Source organism: Stomoxys calcitrans, chromosome 2 (genome assembly GCF_963082655.1).
Source record: "Stomoxys calcitrans chromosome 2, idStoCalc2.1, whole genome shotgun sequence".
Lineage (NCBI taxonomy): Eukaryota > Metazoa > Arthropoda > Insecta > Diptera > Muscidae > Stomoxys > Stomoxys calcitrans.
The window spans coordinates 223,842,073-223,864,142 of NC_081553.1; the positions used below are offsets into that span (position 1 = coordinate 223,842,073).

Sequence of the window (22,070 nt, forward strand, 5' to 3'; positions counted from 1 at the left end):
TTGCATTTCGTGGTCACTATCGCAGTGGTTGGTTTGTTTTGCCGATTTTTCTCAATTTTGATTTCGAAGTGGGCGTGAATTTCAAAGAGGCGACAAATCCAACAGAAATTGACAAAAAAAGTGAAAAGAAAATAAATAAATCAAAATGGGTCTCAAAGGTTGTGAAATTCTATTGGACAATCCTTGGAATACTTATTACGCGGGTCAGACCGTTAATGGCCAAGTCAATTTAACTTTCGATTCAGCAAAGAAGATACGAGGTATGATGAATTGATTGATTCAAATTGGGAGTGGATTTACGAAAAGTTAGGGTAACTTGAAAATATTGTAGTAAATAAAATCAGAGCTATTAATATAAGGTGGTTTTGCTCGAGCAGTAAGGGTGGGGATGAGGGATAACTATACGCAGTACCCCCCTATTGCATGTATGAAGTAAATCTGAAAAATATTAGTCATTTTCTTCATAATGTATCACATCATCATCATCCCATCATTGAGACAAACGAACCGATAGACAGGCGGACAGACGGACGTGCGGAGCTTATGGCCTTTCCCCAACGCTGCTGCCGTTGCCGTCAAAATCTCCTATAGACTCTCTCGGCATTTATTTACAGCGTTGAAGTACTACGTCATTGGAATTTATTTTAAAACGTCCCATTACTATTGAGTATATGAACTCACTACCCAGTGAGTGAGCACCTCTTTGATTGTTAGCTAATTTTGTTTTTTTTATACATTTTTGGATTTCGTCTATTTCGATTTCTCCCGCAAATGTGAATGTGCGACGAGTTTGATTTTGTTTTATTTTTTTTTTGGCAGTACGCTGCGTTGTCTGTATCGTCGTCTGCGCCCTCACAGCCAAAGACCAGCAGCCAATACCAGTCCCAGTTTCCTCATTCATCCTCCTCCTACTAAACGACTAGTCTACTTTTCTCATACGTAAATATGCGGGCAAACATTGCTTATAGTGGTTCCATTTCAAACAAGTGAATGCCGAATGCCATAGGAATTGGGGCCCTCATTCTTACAGTTCTTCGTTTTTCTCTTACTGCATGTGCGTGTGTATGTGTGCGTTTGTTTGTTGTCTTTTTCGGTTCGTCTTAACCAAATACCCAAGCCGGTTCTATGTTATTTTTAGTCAGCATATTTTCATTTTGGTATTTGCCACATTGTTATTGTTGTTGTTGCAAGAAATAAGTTTCCAGTTTTCTTCCCTAAGAAAGCATCTGCACATTTCGCCGCCAGTTGTAGGTTGTGTAGTGCGTGCATCAAATAGGTGTTCGTTTGGGTGTGTATGTTTATATGCAAGAGTGGGTGGCTTGCTTATGATGCACATCCATTGCATCAAGAATCACCAATGATAGTCGCTCGCTCGGTGTTTACTTTAAAGTTTAGCGATAATGCAATGTACTTTAGGGGTTGTTGAACTACTTACCGTCAAGAATGTAATATAAAGTTTGCTCAACCTTTTGCTTCTTGGAAGAGTTGGAAATGCATTTCGCAGTATGCAATGCCATAAGTTGCAATGATAAAACGAAAGTGCATTTAAATGGCTAACTTCACTTTGTGTTCCTTTTAATAGGGGGAATGATGAGGAAACATAAGCCAAAAAAATTTTGACATTCATATTCTGTTGAGATTTGAAAAATAATTAAATGCCAAAATTATTGCACAGGGTACACTTGTAAAGGTAGCGGAAGCTTCGATATTTGAATTGAAAAATACGTTCTCCAAATTTGTAATTCATGTATAGTTAGTGGCTACGAGAATAAATTTATACCAATGCATTTTTATCTATATCAAGTTTTATTTACTCTTATGCCGGTTCAATAAACAATTGCATACTTTGTTCGTAACTTTTTATACTGTTATCGTGCGACATAGACAATTGCTTTGATAACACACACGCACACACACATATACTCATATACATATCGTGATCTCATTTGCAGACCAATAAAAAAACTACATTTTAATTAACCTATTGTTGAATTAACTTCTTTAAGATTTTTTTTTTGGTGCACATGTACCCACATGCCTGTTTGTATCTATCATGGGTCTATTAACATATTAATGTACTTACAACCTTTGTTTCCATTTTCAGGAATTATTATACGATTTTTGGGTGAGGCAAATACAGAATGGTCTGAAACTCGCAAGGTTACTAATAGCGAAGGACGTGATGAAGATGAAACTACCACCTATAAGGGTCATGAAGAATATTTCCAAATTAAATATTATCTCGTGGGAGGAAAGAACAGTAAGTATTAGAAGACTAAGGTTTCTTATACGAAGACTTCAATTTAGACTGGCTGAAAACCTCCTATGGTAAACTTTATTCAGTAGGCCGGTGTGATTTGTATGGATGAAAACAAAAGGAAAAATCGTATAGCAAAAATGTAACCCACATGTAATTCTAAGAAGTTTCGCCAATGAAACAATGTATATAAAATAAAATCCTAATACGCGCCTTTTAGCCTGAATACCCACGCCATAGTATGGGGATATACTAATCTAGTCATTCCTTTTGAAACAACTCCAAATATTCGTCTAAGACCCCCTATTGATCGTCTCGACGTTCTGAGTCGATCAAGCCATGTCCGTCCGCCTGTATGTCGAAATCACAATAGCGATCGAACGCGTAGAGCTAGCCGTTTGAAATTTTGCACGGATACATACTATTGACGTAGGTCGTTGGGAATTGCAAATGGACCATATTGGGACAGATTTGGATATAGCTCCGATCTCCCGACTTGACTTCTTAAGCCCCTGAAAGCGCAATTTTCGTGCAGTGTTCTGTTATGACTTTCAACAACTGTGCCAAGTACGGTCTAAATCAATCTATGACCTATTATTGCTCCATTATAAACCGATCTCCGGATTTGGCTTCTTAAGCCCCTACAATACGCAACTGTGCCCAATTTTGCTGAAATTCTGCACGTAGTGTTCTGTTATGATTTCCAAAACTGTGCCAAGTACGGTTCAAATATAAACCCATCTACACATTTGACTTCTTAACACCGCAATTTTTGTCTGATTTGGCTTAAAATTTGCATGCGGTGTTTTGTTATGACTTCCAACAAATGTGCCTTGTACTCTCATATAAATTGATTTCCCGATTTTACATCTTGAGCTCATTTTGAGCCGCAATTTGTGTCCCATTTGGCTGTAACTTTTTGTCCCATTGGCTGTAATTTTGGTTTTTGCTATACGATTTAAAAAATATATATCGACCTGGCCTATTATTCAGCAATTTATTGTTGTTATCCTACGGGAAACCATATTCAGCCAGATTTCCAATGGAAAATTTAACTCAAGCGTGTTAATAAGGTTTTCCAAAGTACATTTTTTGTTTCATTTCAAAAAAAAATTAAATCTTTACTTAACTCAGTTCTCAATTTCTATTTAAGGTCCCGAAATTGACTTACCTGCCGGCACTCACACCTATCCCTTCACCTGTGCTCTGCCAGCCACTTTGCCTTCTTCATTTGAAGGTGAATTCGGCCATGTACGTTACACCATTAAGGTGACCTTGGATCGTCCTTGGAAATTTGATCAAGATATGAAAATGGCATTTACCGTCATCGCTCCGGTTGACTTAAATCTCAATCCACGTGTTAAGGAAACCTTTAAATTAGAGTTGGAGAAAAGTTTTTGTTGTTTCTGCTGCAAATCGGGGCCGCTATCGGTTATCACTTCTATTCCGGTGACTGGATATGTCTCTGGACAAATTATACCAATAACATGTGAATGTGATAATGCCAGTAATGTAACCATAAATACGGTGAAATTTGTCTTACGTAAACGGGTGACGTTCCATACAACCCAACCAAGGGCCGAAAAGAAGGAATCAAAAATTACCATTGCTGAATTGGGCATTGGCCCGGTGGCAGGTGGCGAATCAAGGACATTTAGCCAGCAATTGGAAATACCGCCATTACCTCCTACTAATCTCGTTAATTGTGGTGTCATTGCATTGGATTATGATTTGCATGTGGAATGCAACGTAAGCGGACCACATCGTAATCTAACAGGCAATATACCCATTACCTTGGGCACAATACCCTTGGCTTCATTCAAGCCACCGGCACCCTATACAGATGTGCCAGCTCAAATTGCACCACAACAACAGAATGATGATCCCTCAATGGCCCCCACACAGCCAGTGAGTCCGGCAAGTCCACCAAATGGCCAGGGTGGGGCAATGGGTTGGAATGTGGCCGACAGTGCTGGTGGGCAATTGTATCCAAATATACGTAAGTTGGTTGTGATAACAAAATTTACGGATTTTTTTATTATTTGTTGTTTTTTTTATTCACAGCTCCTCCCCAGTTCGTAGAGACTCAATTTAAGGCCCCCACCATCACTAATCGTGATGATTCTGAGCACACTCGTGTGATAGGCGAAGTTGATTTTGCACCTCGCTATCCAACTTTCCAATTCAATACACCCACAGCGCCCCCCAAAATGTAAAGGCCTTCAAACTGCTGCACATTGAAGAAAAATTACAAAAAAAATCTCTAAGGAAATTGTCAAAAATGAGAATCTGCTTTACATATGTCATGCAAAACGCACAATTTTCCATGTTGCAGAAAAAAAAAACAAAAAAAAAAAAGACTTTTTAAGGACTCTATGACAATTTTTCATGAATTTCTTTAGTCCATGTTTTTTTAGAGTCTCAAAAATTAGTAGACATTTTGATTACAGAATACAAAGGATGTTTTTGTTTAAGTTTAAAAAATAATTATACTTTTTTTTTTAAATAATAAAAGCATTTATATTAGGAAAGAAGTTAGCAAAAAAATTGTAAAACAATAGAATGTGGCATATCTTATAAAGGAATATAGAAAGAGAAACGAATCTCGCAAAGATTTTAAAAAACTGCCATAGGTAAAAGTTTTGTTTTGTTACCAAGTCATGTTGGTATGGTGTTTAAGTAAAACTTTCATTGTAACCATTTCCCCTTTTACTAAATCTTGGAATTTAAACTATTTTTCAAAACGAATTTACTGTACCAATTGTTCCTAATAAATTCTGTAATCAAATGAATTTAATGTTACATTATATTTTCTTTATTTATTTTATTTTTTCTATATATTTAGCACCGTCCGCTTTTGCTGTTCATAAAATTTGTTTATGTTATTTTTGTAATTTTTCTAAATTTTTGGTACATAATTTTAAGTTGTGTTTAATTTAAGTTTCGATAGTCCCCAAAATCATGAGTTATATCAAAAAGTAAAACAATAAAAGAAGACAGAAAGAGTGCCTATGATTAAAAACAAAAATGATGCTTAAAAAGTGTTAGAATTTAAACTAAAAATTTCCTTTAATTGAAATATACAAAACAAAAAGCTAAACAACAATTTTAATACGTTTTCAAAAAACATTTATAAAACTGCTTCCATTTCCGTCTAGAAAGTGAATATGAAACCGTAGGAATTTTTTATTGTTAAACGTCGCATATGAATTGTAAATTCATTTTTATGGGCCACTGCCATCGTATCTGGTCCCATGCCTACTGTCGAATTGTATGAAATTTTATCTTTAGAAAATAACATCAACTAGATATGGTGGGAGATCTGGTTCTATCTATATACTCTAAATATTATCCTCTCATACACACACACAATATTTATGTATGTATGTATCTTCTTTCTTTTCTCTTTTCCTTCCTTTATGTTATTCAATTTTATATATTTAATAATGATATTATACGAAAAAACAATTGAAAATGAATTAAGATATATGTATTTTTTTGTATAAATAAAATGCCATTTTCAATTATTCACCATAAGACAGATGTTTCATTTGTTCCAAAAAATTAAACAATCCAATTGCACTTGTGCAGAAACAGATACGACCTCCAATCGGAAGCAACTTAGAGGCACAATATGATATAGGCAATAGGGACTATGTGCTGAGCAAAGAAAACTTGGCTCAGAGTAGGGTGTAACTTTCTGAATGCTATAAAGACCACTCAACATGTTTTAGAGGCCTCCTACTTTTGTAGTGGAGACCCCTAATTTTGTAGTGGAGACCACTACTTTTGTAGTGGAGACCACTACTTTTGTAGTAGAGACCACTACTTTTATAGTGGAGACCACTACTTTTGTAGTGGAGACCACTACTTTTGTAGTGGAGACCACTACTTTTGTAGTGGAGACCACTACTTTTGTAGTGTAGACCACTACTTTTGTAGTGTAGACCACTACTTTTGTTGTGGAGACCACTACTTTTGTAGTGGAGACCATTACTTTTGTAGTGGGGACCATTACTTTTGTAGTGAAGATCACTACTTTTGTAGTGAAGACCACTACTTTTGTTGTGGAGACCACAACTTTAGTTATGGAGACCACTACTTTTGTCGTGGAGACCACTACTTTTGTCGTGGAGACCACTACTTTTGTAGTGGAGACCACTACTTTCGTATAGGAGACCACTACTTTTGTAGCGGCGACAACTACTTTTGTAGTGGAGACTACTACTTTTGTCGTGGAGACCACAACTTTTGTGGTGGAGACCACTACTTTTGTAGTGGAGACCACTACTTTTGTAATGGAGACCACTACTTTTGTAGTGGAGACCACTACTTTTGTAGTGGAGACCACTACTTTTGTAGTGGAGACCACTACTTTTGTAGTGGAGACCACTACTTTTGTAGTGGAGACCACTACTTTTGTAGTGGAGACCACTACTTTTGTAGTGGAGACCACTATTTTTGTAGTGGAGACCACTACTTTTGTAGTGGATACCTCTACTATTGTAGTGGATACCACTACTTTTGTAGTGAAGACCACTACTTTCGCAGTGGAAACCACTAATTTTGTTGTGGAGAACACTGCTTTTATATGGAGACAACTATTTTTGAAGTGAAGACCATTACTTTCGTGAAGAAGCACACTACTTATGTAGTGGAGACCATAACTTTTGTAGTGAAGACCAATACTTTTGTAGTGGGGACCACTACTTTTGAATGGAGACCACTTCTCTTGTAGTGGGACCACTTTGTTTGTATTGGAGACCACTAGTTTTGTAATGGAAACTACTATTTCTGTTGTGAAGCTCAAACGTAGTGGAAAACACTCCTGATGTTGAGGTAACCACTTCAGATGGAATGGGGTCTACTACTTTTGTAGTGGAGACCATTACTTTAGTAGTCCAGACCACTACTTTTGTAGTCGAAACCAATTTTTTTTTTTAGTGTAGACCACTAATTGTTTAGTGGAGACCACTACTTTTGTAGTGAAGACCAGGACTTTTTTAGTGGAGACCACTACATTTGTAGTGGAGATCACTACTTTTGTAGTGGAGACCACTACTTTTGTAGTGGAGACCAATACTTTTGTTGTGGAGACCACTACTTTTGTAGTGGAGACCACTACTTTTGAAGTAGACACCATTTTTGTAGTGGAGGCCACTTCCCTTGAAGTGGAAACCACTTCTTTTGTGGTGAAGACCACTACTTTTGTAGTGGAGACCACTAATTTTGTAGTGGAGACTGCTATTTCTGTAGTGGAGCCCACTACAAACGTAGTGGAAAACTCCAGATGTGGAGGTCACCACTTCAGATGTAGTGGAGACCACCCCAGATGTGATGGAGACCACTCCAGATGTAGTAGAGACAATATTATAGTTGTTATAGTAGAAACAACTTCAGATGTAGTGGAGATCACTCGAAGTGCTGTGGAGATCACTACAAACTGAGTGGACACCACTAGAAATATTGTAGGTACCATTACAAATGTAGCGGAGTCCACTACAAATGTAGTGGAAAACACTAAAAATGTAGTGTTGGCCGCGACCGATGTAGTGGTGAACTATGTACTTCAAATGTAGTAGACCGCTACACATATAGTGGAGACGATTACACATATAGAGAAGACTATTATACATGACAACATTCCATGCATCGAAGAAACTCCTCACAGCTCCTAACCAGCCTTTAACTCCGCCTGACTGCCCATGTCCAGTCTTTATTCTTAGAGATACTTACAGTTTCTTCATTTTTATGCCCTCTACCGTATGAAGGGGGAATACTAGCTACGTTATTCCGTTTATAACATCTCGAACTATGGGCCTTGACCCCATAAAGTATGTAACTCTGATCTCCCGCTTTCAGTTTATGAGCCTCCGCAGGAATCAATTCTTATAGGATTTGATTGAAATTATAATTGCTCTATACGTCTGTTTGCTTTTTTTTTGGAATTGGAGAGGTTCACAGAGGATAACTCTTATCGGTCATTTTCGTTCGATGGAGTCTATACCTAAGAAAAAATTTTTAAAAATTTTATAGCAACCATTTTCTCTGGGTGTATGTAGTTTGAGCAGTTAGTGAAGCATATAAAGGGTATTATAAATTTAATATATTGTTTGCTCTGTATAAAACTGTGATTGTAGATAAGAATATACATATATGGGGACTATTCTCATTTACAATTCCACAATCGTATGATAAACCTATCCCACTAAATATTGTCATAGAAATCTCATTTGAGGTTATAAAATAACAATACACTCTTTTAACGCTAAATCCATTTTATAAATGAAATTAACGTCGCAGATGCAATTCAAGAATTGAGAATTAGATTGACAACGACCATAATGACTTTTACAATGACAATAAATGAAAAGTACACACCTCGCAAATTAAAATGCTAAACATGTTTTATAGCCTATATCTCAGCGCATGTTAATTGTTGATTTATAATTATTTAAAATAATATGATTCTAACGAAAAGGAAATGAAAATAATAATGTTACGATTCCTACTGTCCCTTACTACTATGCAATAATATAGTGTAACATATCAAAAAAAAAAAAAACGAATACACATCTTATTAAAAAATCTTTATTGTTCACATAGTTTTGAAAATAATTATTATTTATTTGTTGTTAGTATCCTTAGGTTGAACATGGATCATCACTTTAATGGCACCACCCAGGCCTTTACGAGCCGTCTCGAATGCCTTATCAGTCTCAGTTATATCGAAGTGATGGGTTATCAAACGCTTAACATTCACCTTACCCGATGATACCAAAGCCAGGGCAGCGGAATAGCTGAAAGAAAAAAAGAAAATTCGTTATAATTTAAAGAAAAAATAAAAAAAAATAGACTGCGGTTCCCACTGTTCCCTACTATTGCAGTCTTATAACCTTTCATCAAGTATAAAAATGTAAAACAAGACATTCACGCAGCGATTCCTATTGTCCCTTACTACTAGAGTAGTGTAAATATTCAGACAAATTTATATTTTATAATAATTCATCCGAGTTCGAAAAAATGTAAAGAACAAATAAGAAAATTCATGTTCAGATTCCCACAGTCTCCTACTACTATTGTTAAATTAATAACCATTAACTTTAAAAGGCACTTGATTTGTTAGTCCTAATAAAAGTAATTGGAGAAACTAAAATTACAATTCCTACTGTCCTATACTACCACAAAAAATTTTCAAATCTCCAAAAAAAATATTTCCACATTTTTTTGGTATTCTCCAATATTTTCTTTGAAATTCATATTTCACCCAAAAATTTTCTTAAACATCACGTTTACTGTCTAGACCACAAACTTTTTTTAATTTTATCAATCGATTCGTTCGCCAATTCTCCAATATTTTCTTTGAAATTCATATTTCACCCAAAAATTTTCTTAAACGTCACATTTACTATCTAGACCACTAACTTTTTTTAATTTTATCATTCGATTTGTTCGCCAATTCCATGAAAACAGCTGTTTTATCTCATTAAAGTCAGCTGTTTTCAATGAATTAGCCAACGAATAGCGCACGCGTCGATTCCTACTATCCCCACTACTATAGTGATGTCAATCCCATGGCAGCCGGTTGTACCGGATTGACCCCTTCATCGGCAAGGGCTGCCTCCTCCGTTTACAACACACTGCTACAACAACAACAACAACAACTACTGTAGTTTTATAGTTATTCGTCAAATTTAAAAGTATTCGAAATTTTCCCTACTATTATAGTAGTGTCAAAAAATTCAAAAGGCGTTTAAAAATGTAAATCTTAAGTAAAGCTAAGCAAATAAATAGTGCTACGATTCCTACTGTCCCATACTATTACAGTCTCACAATTATTCTTAGAATTTAAAAACATGTATTTAAAGAATATAAAGAAAGAAAGGCCTATGGTGGGAATCAAACCCACTGCAAGGTATTTGTAATCCGAGCATGCTATCAACATTATTTTTACGATTGCTTCTGTCCCCCTGGCTCCTACTTAGTGTAATAATTTTTCAAAGAAATTCATAGATTCCTACTGCCTCCTACTACTACAACAGTCTTATAAATATTCATTGAATTCAAAAGTATTTGAAATTTTAAAAGAATAAATAAAAAGGGCACCCGTCCATTCCTACTGTCCCCTACTACTACAGTGGTATAAATCAAAAGTAATGTAAAGCAAAACAGAAAAATAATATAACGATTCCTACTGTTCCGTACTATTACAGTCTCAGAATTATTCATAGAAGTCAAAAGTATGTAAAAAAAGAAAGGTCTCTGGTGGGAATCAAACCCACGGCACCGCACTTGTAATCCGAGCATGCAGTCAAAATTAATTTCACGATTCCTACTGTGCCCTATTACTGTAGTCTTATAATCATTATGATTTAGAAAAATCTAAAGAAAGAATAAAATAATTTTCGCGGTGATACCTACTGTCCTCTACTACTGTAGCATATGAAATATGCTGAATTTGAATTTTTTAAAATTGAATTTTTTAAAAAAAATTTTTTTTTATGCTGAAAATGAATTTTTTAAAATACACTTGAAACATTTAAATCTAAAGTGGAGAAAAGGGAAAAATCTAATTCTACGATTCCTACTGTCCGATACTACTATAGCCAATTTTCAAATTTCTCTAAACCTGAATTTTCTTAAAAATTAAATTTCCATAGAATTTTCAAAGAATGTCAACTTACTCATTGCAGTAGCGGAAGACTCCTCTTATATCCACTTCTCGTGCCAAGGCATTGATTAAAGGCAGCTTAACTTCTGGAGCTCCCATGCCCACAATAACACAGCAGCCGCCAGAACGAGTGGCCTAAAAGGCAAAATACAAATCATTCTTAAGTTAGAAGGATTCACAACTTAACACCCCTGCTCTTTAAATCCGGATTTAATGGATCGATCATCTGTTTTCACTTTATAAAATCAGCTGACGAGAACCTTAAGTCCGGATTTAATCAGCAGTGTAAACAGGGTTCCACTCCTTTCTTATCAACCTACAAAAATTCCCAATCTTGTAGTAGTCTCTGCCCCACAACATTCTATGGTCTTGTCCGGCATAACACCCATCAATTGCTGCACTTGTTGGGCCACCTCCTCGGCTACATCTTCACGTTTCATCAGCAGTGTGTGTGTAGCCCCCAACTCCTTGGCAACATCTAGACGCTGTTGCACCAAATCTGTGACCATAACTTTCGAAGCTCCCATCGATTGGGCCACCAACAGGGTGACCAAACCAATAGGTCCTGCTCCCAATATCAAAACATTTGATCCCAAACCCACACCAGCGCGTCGACATGCATGAACACCCACCGAAAGGGGTTCCAAGAGAGCACCTTCCTCCATGGTCACATGATCGGGTAATTTAAAACAGAAATCAGCGGCATGCTTATAGTAGCGCGTCAAATTGCCATCGTAGGGTGGTGTGGCACAAAACTTCATATCTGGACACAAATTATAGCTGCCTCCTTTGCAGAAATCACAAATGTAACAGGGCACTCCAGGTTCAATGGCACAACGATCACCCACTTGAAGATGTTTCACCTTTGCGCCAACTTTGGCAACAACACCAGCAGCTTCGTGGCCAATAACCATGGGTTTGGTAAGAATGAAATCACCAATGCGTCCATTTGCCAAATAGTGAACATCTGAACCGCAAATGCCCACACTGTCCATGGCCAAAAGTACCTCTAGAAAGTGGAGGAGAAGAACAAAAACAACAAAAAACGAATTTCTTCGTATGTTAAATTCATATGGGGCCAGAATTTTTATGAAACAGCTTCACTTACCATTATCAGCAATTTCCGGTATGGGACGTTGTTCCTACAAGAAAATCAAATTAAAATACAAATGAGTCAAAAAAAAAACTTTATGACATTCAAAAGGGTAAATAAATGGGGAATAGGTAAGTTTTTAAATTAAATTATAAATATAAAATTAAACTAGTAGCACGCTTTTGCTAAGTTCAGCCGGGCCGAATCTTGGGAACCCACCCCCATGGATTCTGCTAAAAATGTATACAAATTAAATTTAGTTGAAGGGTATAATTTTATTCGACATACCAAAGTTCTGTCAAACCAGCAAAAATTAAAGCTTCTAGGACACGAACAGGGAGGATCGAGAGACCGGTTTACATGGGAGCTATATCAGGTTATAGACTGATTTGGATCGTAATTGGCACAGGTGTTAAAAGTCATAACTAAACACCGCATGTAACATTTCAGCCAAATCGGACAAAAATTGCGGCCTGTAGGGGCTCAAGAAGTCAAATCGGGAGATCGGTTTATAAGGGAGCTATATTAGGTAATAGACCGATTTGGACCGTATTCAACACAGTTGTTGGAAGTTATAACGGAACCCAACATGCTAAATTTCAGCCAAATCGGACAAAAATTGAGGCTTGTAAGGGCTCAAGAAGTCCAATCGGGAAATCGGTTTACATGAGAGATATATCAGGATATAGACAAGATTTGGGCCGTACTTGGCACAGTTATTGGAAGTCATAACAAAACACCGTATGTAAAATTTCAGCCAAATCGGACAAAAATTGCGGCTAGTGAGGTCCCAATAAGTCAAATCGGGAGATCGGTTTATATGGGAGCTATATCTAAATCTGAACCGATAAGGCACATTTGCAATCCCCAACAATTTATATAATTATTAAGTATTTGTGCAAAGCAAGCGGCTGGCCTTACGAGTTCGTCCGCTTTCGTAATTTCGACAGACAGGCGGACATGGCTAGATCGACTCAGAACGTCGAGACGAGCAAGAATATATATATACTTTATGGGGTTTTAGTCGAATATTTCGAGGTGTAATCGACGGAATGCATATATTAGTAATATATCCCCATCCTATGGTGGTGGATATAAAAATGATCGAAATAAAAAAAAATTCCTAAAAACCAAGTTTTGACCATATCTTTTTTTTTTAATATAACAAAAAAAGGCATTAAGTTTGGCCGGGCCGAACTTTGCATAGCCACCACCTCGGGTATATATGTAAACCCTATTTCGTCACAATGCGGTGAAAATTGGATAACTTAAGCATCCAAATTCGGCATGGACATTGGGTGGTCTATTCAATTTTGTAGAACAAAATATTGGTCTTTTTGGCAGATATATCCAATTATAAACCGATCTGAACATAATTAAGGTCGGATATCGTAAGGCCCACAAAAACTCACTGTTTCAAATTTCAGCGAAATCGGGTAACAAATAAAGCTTTTATGGGCTTCAGTACCTTTATCGGCAGATCGGTCTATATGGCAGCTATATCTAAATATAGTACGATCAGAATCATATTTAGGTCGGATGTTGGGAGGTCTTAACCTACTCACTGTTTCAAATTTCAGTGAAATCGGGTAATAAATAAAGCTTTTATTGGCTTCAGACCCCTTATCGGCAGATCGGTCTATATGGCAGCTATATCTAAATATAGTCCGATCTGAACCATATTTAGTTCGGCTGTCAAAATAACTGACTGTTTCAAATTTCAGCGAAATCGGTTAAAAAATAAAGCTTTTATTGTCTTCAGACCCTTTATCGGGAGATCGGTCTATATGGAAGCTTTATCTAAATATAGTCCAATCTGAACCATATTTGGGTCAGTTGTCGGGAGGCCTAACACTACTCACTGTTTTAAGTTTCATCAAAATCGGATGAAAAATAAAGCTTTTATGGGCATTAGACCCTTTATCGGAAAATCGGTCTATATAGCAGCTATATCCAAATATGGCCCGTTCAAGAACGTAACCAGCGTGCATCAAAAAGATGTATCTGTGCCAAATTTCAGCTCAATATCTCAATTTTTGAAGACTCTAGTGTGATTACAACAGACGGACGGACAGACACACGGACATCGTTAAATCGTCTTAGAATTTTACGACGATCCGAAATATATATACTTTTATTTATATACCCCCTATCCTACGGTGGTGGGTATAAAAATTAATTTGTGTTTGTTTTGTTCCATATAGACTCAAAAACAGCTGAACCGATTATCTTGAAATTTTCACTGATTGCGTAGGTTGGTCTGGAGGGAAACATAGGCTATATAATTTTTTGTTATTGGAAGGGGGGCGGACCCTCCGCCTTACCCCAAAAGTACCACCCAAAAATAAAAGTGTACCGATCAGGACAATATGGGATTCAAATGAAAGGTATTTAGGAGTGGAATAAGAATCTCATATTAAAAATTAGGTTCAAATAACTGGCGGGGCGCCCAACTCCAAAACCCCCTAAAATAGGTTCATTGGACGAGCATGACAATATAGGCCTCATATGAAAGGTATTCGGGAGTAGATTACGAATATGGTCAGGAAGAAGAAATATGCTTTATAATTTGTTGATATCGGAAGGGGCGGACCCTCCCCGTTACTCCAAAAATATCACCCAAAATCATAAGTCGACCGATAAAGACAATATGGATATCAATTGATAGGTATTGAAGAAAAGAATACGAATATGGTATTAAAAATTGGGTCTAAGAACCCAGGAAGTCGTCCTAACCCCAAAATGTCTAAAAGCAGAAAAATTGGTCGTCCATATCAATATGCGACTATATAGCAAAATGGAGCTCAAATCAAGGGTATTTGGAAGTAAAGAACGAATTTAATATCTATTGTAAGGGCAAAGTGCCGGTGGCCTCTCCAACCCCCAGACACCCTCCAAACGTTTCATACTTACCGACCATGACAATATGGGGTTCAAAGTGAAGGGATTTGGGAGTGGACACGAATTTGATATCCATATTTGAGTCGAAAAAAAAGCACTTCTCATTACCCTTATTTCAAAAATTTTCATGGCACTTCTGTCGGATCTTTGGAGTCGTTCAATCCACCGGTTTGGTGAGAGTAATGTTGTGGCTCTGGATATCTCCAAGGCATTTGATAGGCGCTGTTCTATCGGTACTTTCATGGTGTGTGCTGGTCTGATATTGGTCTTCTTATTCCTGATGTAAGGATGAATATCAGGGATACTAGATATTCCAGGAACTTACATCCGTTTGTAATTGAGTGGCCAGCGGACCGAGTTATCACCCCCGAAATACCCCCGTAATATTTACCAATAGGGTGATATGGGACTCAAAAGAAAGGCATTTGGAAGTAGAGTAAAAATTTGCCCAGGAACTGAGCAGGGGCAAACTTTTCACCCATCAATGAGTGCTTTCCGATTCAAGTTGAGTTAATCAACTATAAGGGACCTTTTTTATAGCCGCGTCCGAACGGCGTGCCGCAGTGCGACACCTCTTTGGGGAGGATTTTTTACATGACCATGCATGGTATGGTACCTCGCAAATGTCGCCAGCATTAAGAGGGGATAACCACCGCTTTAATTTTTGTACAAAGTTCCGCCAGGAATCGAACGTAGGCGCCCAGCGTCGTAGGACATATGCTACAGTAGCACGATATCCACATTCAGGGCGAAGTGTCCCCACCCTAAACAGATATTAGAGAGTTAAAGAAGGCGCAACGGAGCTGGCCCTGTACAGCTAGTTTTCTATAAAAATAAAAATATTCTACTTCAAAAAAAAAACTTTTGAAAATTTTTTTTGTAAAAATTTACAATAAAAATTGAGTGCAAACATTTGCTATACAAATGAAATAAAAATAAAAATATTTTTTTTTTTTAATTTTTTGTTAACAAAAAGTTTTTTATATGTATGTATATGTAATTAAAAAGTTTCGATGCATTATATTTTTTGTTATGTTTATGCTTCGAAAAAAATGTTCACCCCTTTTTGACCCATAGGCTGAATATTCTTCTTTGTTGATGACGTATCATGATGTGCTCAAAACCAGCCGGTTGAAGCCGGTTTTGTTGTGGCATAAAACTTCAACTAATTTTTTGCATTGCAGAGCAAAGAGCACCAACCAATTGAAATATTTCAATAAAAAAACACTCACTGTTTGTTTTTTTTTCACTTTATCTTACCAATCGCATGTCTTCTATGCCATACAGAACTGCGGTTAAATTATCCTTAGCCATTGTGGGATTGAATGTTTTTCGATTGTCTAACTTATTGACGGAAATGGGAATGTAGATCAACTTTGCTCGACCTCTGCCTTATACCAACTGAGTTAATCTTTGCGGCGAAGTATATTCGACGGTTTGGTTTTGTTTATTTATTACTTAAAAATGCAATAAACGAATAAATGAGACAATAAAAATTTGAGAGCAAAAAAAAAAAACAATAGTCAACTTGCCGAACAAAGTTTGGTATTGTGGCAGAGAACATAACCCGGTTGGCAAGCCAATTGGATTAAGTGTTATTTGCCCTTGCTTCTTAATGGAATGTTTATGGGCAAATTTGTTATTTGTCTAAATAATAAATCTGTATATGATTTTTTAAAAATTAATAATTTTGTGCTTATGTTTTTAATCTAAACGGCTTGTTATCCAAGATTTCAGAGTAAAAGCAGTCAATCTGGATAACAAATACCCCATAGGAAATTGAAAAGCGTAACAGACGCTTTGCAACAGACGCACTAAAACAATTTGTTTAGTCCCTTGTGGTATTACAGAAGGGGCATGCCAAAGCCTCTGGCGGGAATCTACAACACTCGCACTGGTAATACAAGCACGCTACCAAAGCATGACTTCAACGCTAAATTTGTATTAGATGAACAACTTAAGATCACCAAAGCTTTGGAGGTTTTTTTTGGAACTTGTATAAATATATTTTATTTTATATATTTATTATATTTTCTTATAAAATAATAACAAATACTTATTATTTTTTTATAATTAGCATAAAAAATGCAGAATAACCGTAAGTATTTGAAAACATTTATTTTTATTTAATATTGCCTGTTGGGTATCTCTTTGTCTTTGCTTGAAATTTCTCAATATGACGTTCATACACTCTTGAGAGAAAGTTAACTGTCAACATATGGAAATATGAATGGGAGAGAGAGCGAGAGAATACAAGCTGGCGAAAATTTATTTGAGTGTATAGTTCAGTTTTTGGTGGCGGGAGGAGGCGTTAAACAAAAACAACTCATTAATATTTATTTTCAAGTCAATGGGAGCAGTCAATGTCGGCTAGTCTAATTGCTGAGTGCTTTGAGGAAGAAATGTGTACTTCTTTTACGTTTCAGCGAATTTCAAATACCTATAAAGTCACAACATTTTTATGAGGCAAATAAAAATTAGTACGTTTGTTTGTGTGTGTTTGTATTTATGACTGCTAGAGATGAGACTTGTTTTCAAAATGTATACAAAAAATTAAAAAAAAACAAGTTAAAATGCATTCAGCCGGTTCCAATCTTATAAAGGGTGATTTTTTTGAGGTTAGGATTTTCATGCATTAGTATTTGACAGATCACGTGGGATTTCAGACATGGTGTCAAAGAGAAAGATGCTCAGTATGCTTTGACATTTCATCATGAATAGACTTACTAACGAGCAACGCTTGCAAATCATTGAATTTTATTACCAAAATCAGTGTTCGGTTCGAAATGTGTTCATTCACCGTAACGTTGCGTCCAACAGCATCTTTGAAAAAATACGGTCCAATGATTCCACCAGCGTACAAACCACACCAAACAGTGCATTTTTCGGGATGCATGGGCAGTTCTTGAACGGCTTCTGGTTGCTCTTCACTCCAAATGCGGCAATTTTGCTTATTTACGTAGCCATTCAACCAGAAATGAGCCTCATCGCTGAACGGTGAATGAACACATTTCGAACCGAACACTGATTTTGGTAATAAAATTCAATGATTTGCAAGCGTTGCTCGTTAGTAAGTCTATTCATGATGAAATGTCAAAGCATACTGAGCATCTTTCTCTTTGACACCATGTCTGAAATCCCACGTGATCTGTCAAATACTAATGCATGAAAATCCTAACCTCAAAAAAATCACCCTTTATATCCCTACTATAGATCGTGTTTATATACTCACCACCGAAGGGTGGGGGGTATATTCATTTTGTCATTCCGTTTGCAACACATCGAAATATACATTTCCGACCCTATAAAGTATATATATTCTTGATCGGCGTAAAAATCTAAGACGATCCAGCCATGTCCGTCCGTCTGTCTGTTGAAATCACGCTACAGTCTTTAAAAATACAGATATTGAGCTGAAACTTTGCGCAGATTCGTTTTTTTGTCCATAAGCAGGATATGTTCGAAGATGGGCTATATCGGACTATATCCTGATATAGCCCCCATACAGACCGATCCGGCAATTTAGGGTCTTAGGGCTATAAAAGCCACATTTATTAACCGATTTTGCTGAAATTTGGGACAGTGAGTTCTGTTAGGCCCTTCGACATTTTTCTGCAATATGGCACAGATCGGTTCAGATTTGGATATAGCTGACATATAGAGCGATCTCTCAATTTAAGGTCTTGGGCCCACAAAAGGAAAATTTATTGTCCGATTTAGCCAAATTTTGGGACGGTGTGTTGCGTTAAGCCCTCGACGTCCTTCTTCAATTTGGCTCAGATCGGTTCAGATTTGGATATAGCTGACATACAGAGCGATCTCTCGATTTAAGGTCTTGGGCCCATAAAAGATCCATTTATTAACCGATTTCGGTGAAATTTGGGACAGTGAGTTTTGTTAGGCCCCTCGACATTTTTCTGCAATATGGCACAGATCGGTTCAGATTTGGATATAGCTGACATATAGAGCGATCTCTCGATTTAAGGTCTTGGGTCCACAAAAGGAAAATTTATTGTCCGATTTAGCCAAATTTTGGGACGGTGTGTTGCGTTAAGCCCTCGACGTCGTTCTTCAATTTGGCTCAGATCGGTCCACATTTGGATATATCTGCCATATAGACCAATCACTCGATGTAAGGTCTTGGGCCTATAAAAGTCGCATTAATTGTCCAATTTCGCCGAAATTTGTGACAGTGAGTTGCGTTAGGCCCCTCGACGTCATTCTTCAATTTGGTTCAGATCGGTCCAGATGTGGATATAGTTGCGATATATACCGATCTCTGGATTTAAGGTTATGGGCCCATAAAATGCGCATTTATTGTCCGATGTCGCCGAAATTTGGGACAATCAGTTGTGTTATGCCCTTCGACATATTTTCGCAATATGGCGCAGGTCGGTCCAGATTTGGATATAGCTTCCATATAGACCGAACTCTCAATTTAAGGTTTTGGCCCCATAAAAAGCACATTTATAATCCGATTTCGGTGAAAATTGACTCATCCGTGTAGTATATGGTTCAGGTCGGTCTATATTTGGATATGGCTATCAAAAAGACCAATATTTTGTTCTACAAAATTGAACAATGGCTTGTACTTATTAGACCACTCAATGTCCGTGTTGAATTTTTTTCAAATCGGACTATCTTTCGGTATAGCTGCTATGGGGGCATACATTATACATTTTTCACCGGATTATGATGAAAGTTGGTTTACATATACATATAACCGAGGTGGTGGGTATCCAATGTTCATCCCGGCCGAACTTAATGGATTTTTACTTGTTTCTAAATTCTTTCGACGGTTCCTCATATGTTCAATAACTCGAACGTGGTAATTTCAATACCGTGCTTGAGCAACGACAAAAACAGCCGAAATAACCGAACGGTTAAGCAGGCTATTGGCCAATGTAGGTGGACTTTCTCGAACCAAAGATAAATTAGTGAGCACTATCTGTTTTTTACTGTATGGCTCCGAAATACGGATGTCTACACTAGAAACGCAGTCGGTGCAAAGAACAGCAGGTGTCAGAAATTGTAAGAGGAACGTAGAAGAAAAGGCTCTTGGACATCTATCTTAGTTCTGCAAACAAACGCTCTGTGGTAGCAACGAAGTAAGTAGGTAGTGTTTAAACTAACAAATTAAAGTAAAGAAAACTACATCGTTTGAGTTTTTTGATTAAAAAAGTTTTATTCATTTTTGGCATTTTCTGAATTATTTTAAAGGTTTGCGCATTTTTGCTTCTGGATTTTGTGACATTGATACATATAGAGACGTTACGTTATGTTACGTTACATTACGTTTTATACGTATGTTTGCACTTGGCTTTATATCGGTTTATTAATTTTTTTCCATAAACCACTTTTCGATTTTTTTATCTTGGATTTAAGTTTGTTTTGGTTTCTTTTTATTGCATAATAAATAATTTTTATATAAAAAAATCTATTAATAAATTGAAATTGCTAACAAAATTTTGTATGATCTCGTTTACTGTCTTTAAATAAATGCATATTTTTTTGTTTGTTTTTTAGGAATGACCTAAAAAATCGTACTTAAATGCATACCTGGAACATAATTTTGTTTTTGTTTATAGGAAAATAGTTTTTTTTAGATTTCTTTAGTTGTAATTGAATACTCGTAATCGTTTGTTTGCTACTGTAGTTGAATAGAGATTCTTAATTCAGTCTAACTAAAATGATAGGTGACTATTTTTAACGGAAAGTGTTGGTTTGAAGTAATTTGATAAAAAAACAACAAAATATTTATGTAAAATAAAGAATTTTTTAAATAAATTAATAATAAATAACAAGAATTAAATTAATTTGTGATAAATATTAAAAAATATTTAATAAATAGATTATTTTTTTGCCCTATTTTACTTAGTATTTGGTATTTTATCCGCAAATTCTTTTAAACTAACGTTTACCGTCGAAAAAAAAAAACAAATTTTTAATTTTTTATCGGTTGCAATTGCATAATATCGATAATAATCCCATATGACTTATAGGCCTTTTTTACAGCACATCATGAACTCAATCATCGTATATACATACGTGTTGATTTGATTGATTTTTGATTTTTCGTTGTTTGTATGTGTATGGTTCTTAACTAGAATACACGCACACAACCAAAACTCGTTGGCAGATAGTGCACTTCGCGAGAAAAAATTTTACTCATCTGTTTACGCTACACTACCTGGTAATTAGTCATGCATACACCCTTATTTTCACCAATACCACTACAATGACCACGCATTATGATGTACCATGTAAACTGAGCATTACAGCACATTTGAATTTCAATGAATGGAGCAAAAATAAACACGAAGAAAATTTCCTCTTTGGGGAGGCGATTGATTTCTGGTTTATAGATTTGCGTATAAGTAACTGGTTGGGGAATATAATTTTTAAGAATCATACGCCAAAGTTGCAACAAAATTAAAAAAAAAAAATAAATAAAAGAAAATTATTAAAAATTTTCATAAAAATCAGAATGTCTTTTTCTAATTTTTATAAAAACAAAGATCTATTTTTACTTCTGTTAAAATAAATTTAGTTTTATGTCGCCATTTTTTTGTTCAAACAAATGCAGGGTACGAATTTTGTACTTAATCTTAAACTGATTTCAAATATTTCAAATTTCTTAACTTATTTTTATAATCTTTTTCGTTCTCTACGTGGTCTGTAAAAGTTCAACTTTTTTCTTGAGATTATAAAATATAAACATTTTTATATATATACAATGAAGGGCTGTGGAAAAATGTGTGTACCGAAAAAGGAAATGCCTCAAACATGGGATTTATGAAAAATGGAAGGAGTAATAAAAATATGTTATGATAATAAAAACAACACTTAACTGGACATGCTGTGTTTTATATAGCTGAATAGTTGATGTGAAAGCTTTTTTTTAATTTATAAGAAAAATAGTCTTATTGCTTTTATTGAAGCCATAGTAATAAAGCCCCGTTTACACTGCTCGTTAAACCCGGATGTAAGGCTCTCATCACCTGACTTTATAAACAGATGATCGAGCCAATAAATCCGAATTTAAGGAGCAGTGTAAACGGGGTATACGATTTTTCTACCGATATCGATAATATTCATAATCGATTTCTTGTCTTGTTTACATTGCATTGCAAAGTATAAATAATCGG

The 22,070-nt window shown here is 36.1% G+C and overlaps 2 protein-coding genes across 2 annotated transcripts; one reads left to right on the forward strand and one right to left on the reverse strand.

Annotated features, from left to right (window-relative positions):
• On the forward strand, positions 1 to 5,794 carry LOC106091155 (arrestin domain-containing protein 17). The gene is made up of 4 exons (XM_013257593.2): positions 1 to 260; positions 2,105 to 2,260; positions 3,411 to 4,256; positions 4,322 to 5,794. The coding sequence occupies exons 1-4, from the start codon at positions 146 to 148 to the stop codon at positions 4,471 to 4,473; spliced, it is 1,269 nt and encodes a 422-aa protein (XP_013113047.2). The 5' UTR covers positions 1 to 145; the 3' UTR covers positions 4,474 to 5,794.
• Positions 5,795 to 8,832: 3,038 nt separating this feature from the next.
• On the reverse strand, positions 8,833 to 16,346 carry LOC106090646 (sorbitol dehydrogenase). Its single transcript, XM_013256928.2, has 5 exons — positions 16,183 to 16,346; positions 12,037 to 12,070; positions 11,249 to 11,937; positions 10,942 to 11,063; positions 8,833 to 9,057 (listed from the first exon to the last, which is right to left on the reverse strand). Exons 1-5 carry the CDS (start codon positions 16,234 to 16,236, stop codon positions 8,883 to 8,885), a joined length of 1,074 nt encoding a protein of 357 aa, XP_013112382.1. The 5' UTR covers positions 16,237 to 16,346; the 3' UTR covers positions 8,833 to 8,882.
• Between the last annotated feature and the right edge of the window lie 5,724 nt (positions 16,347 to 22,070).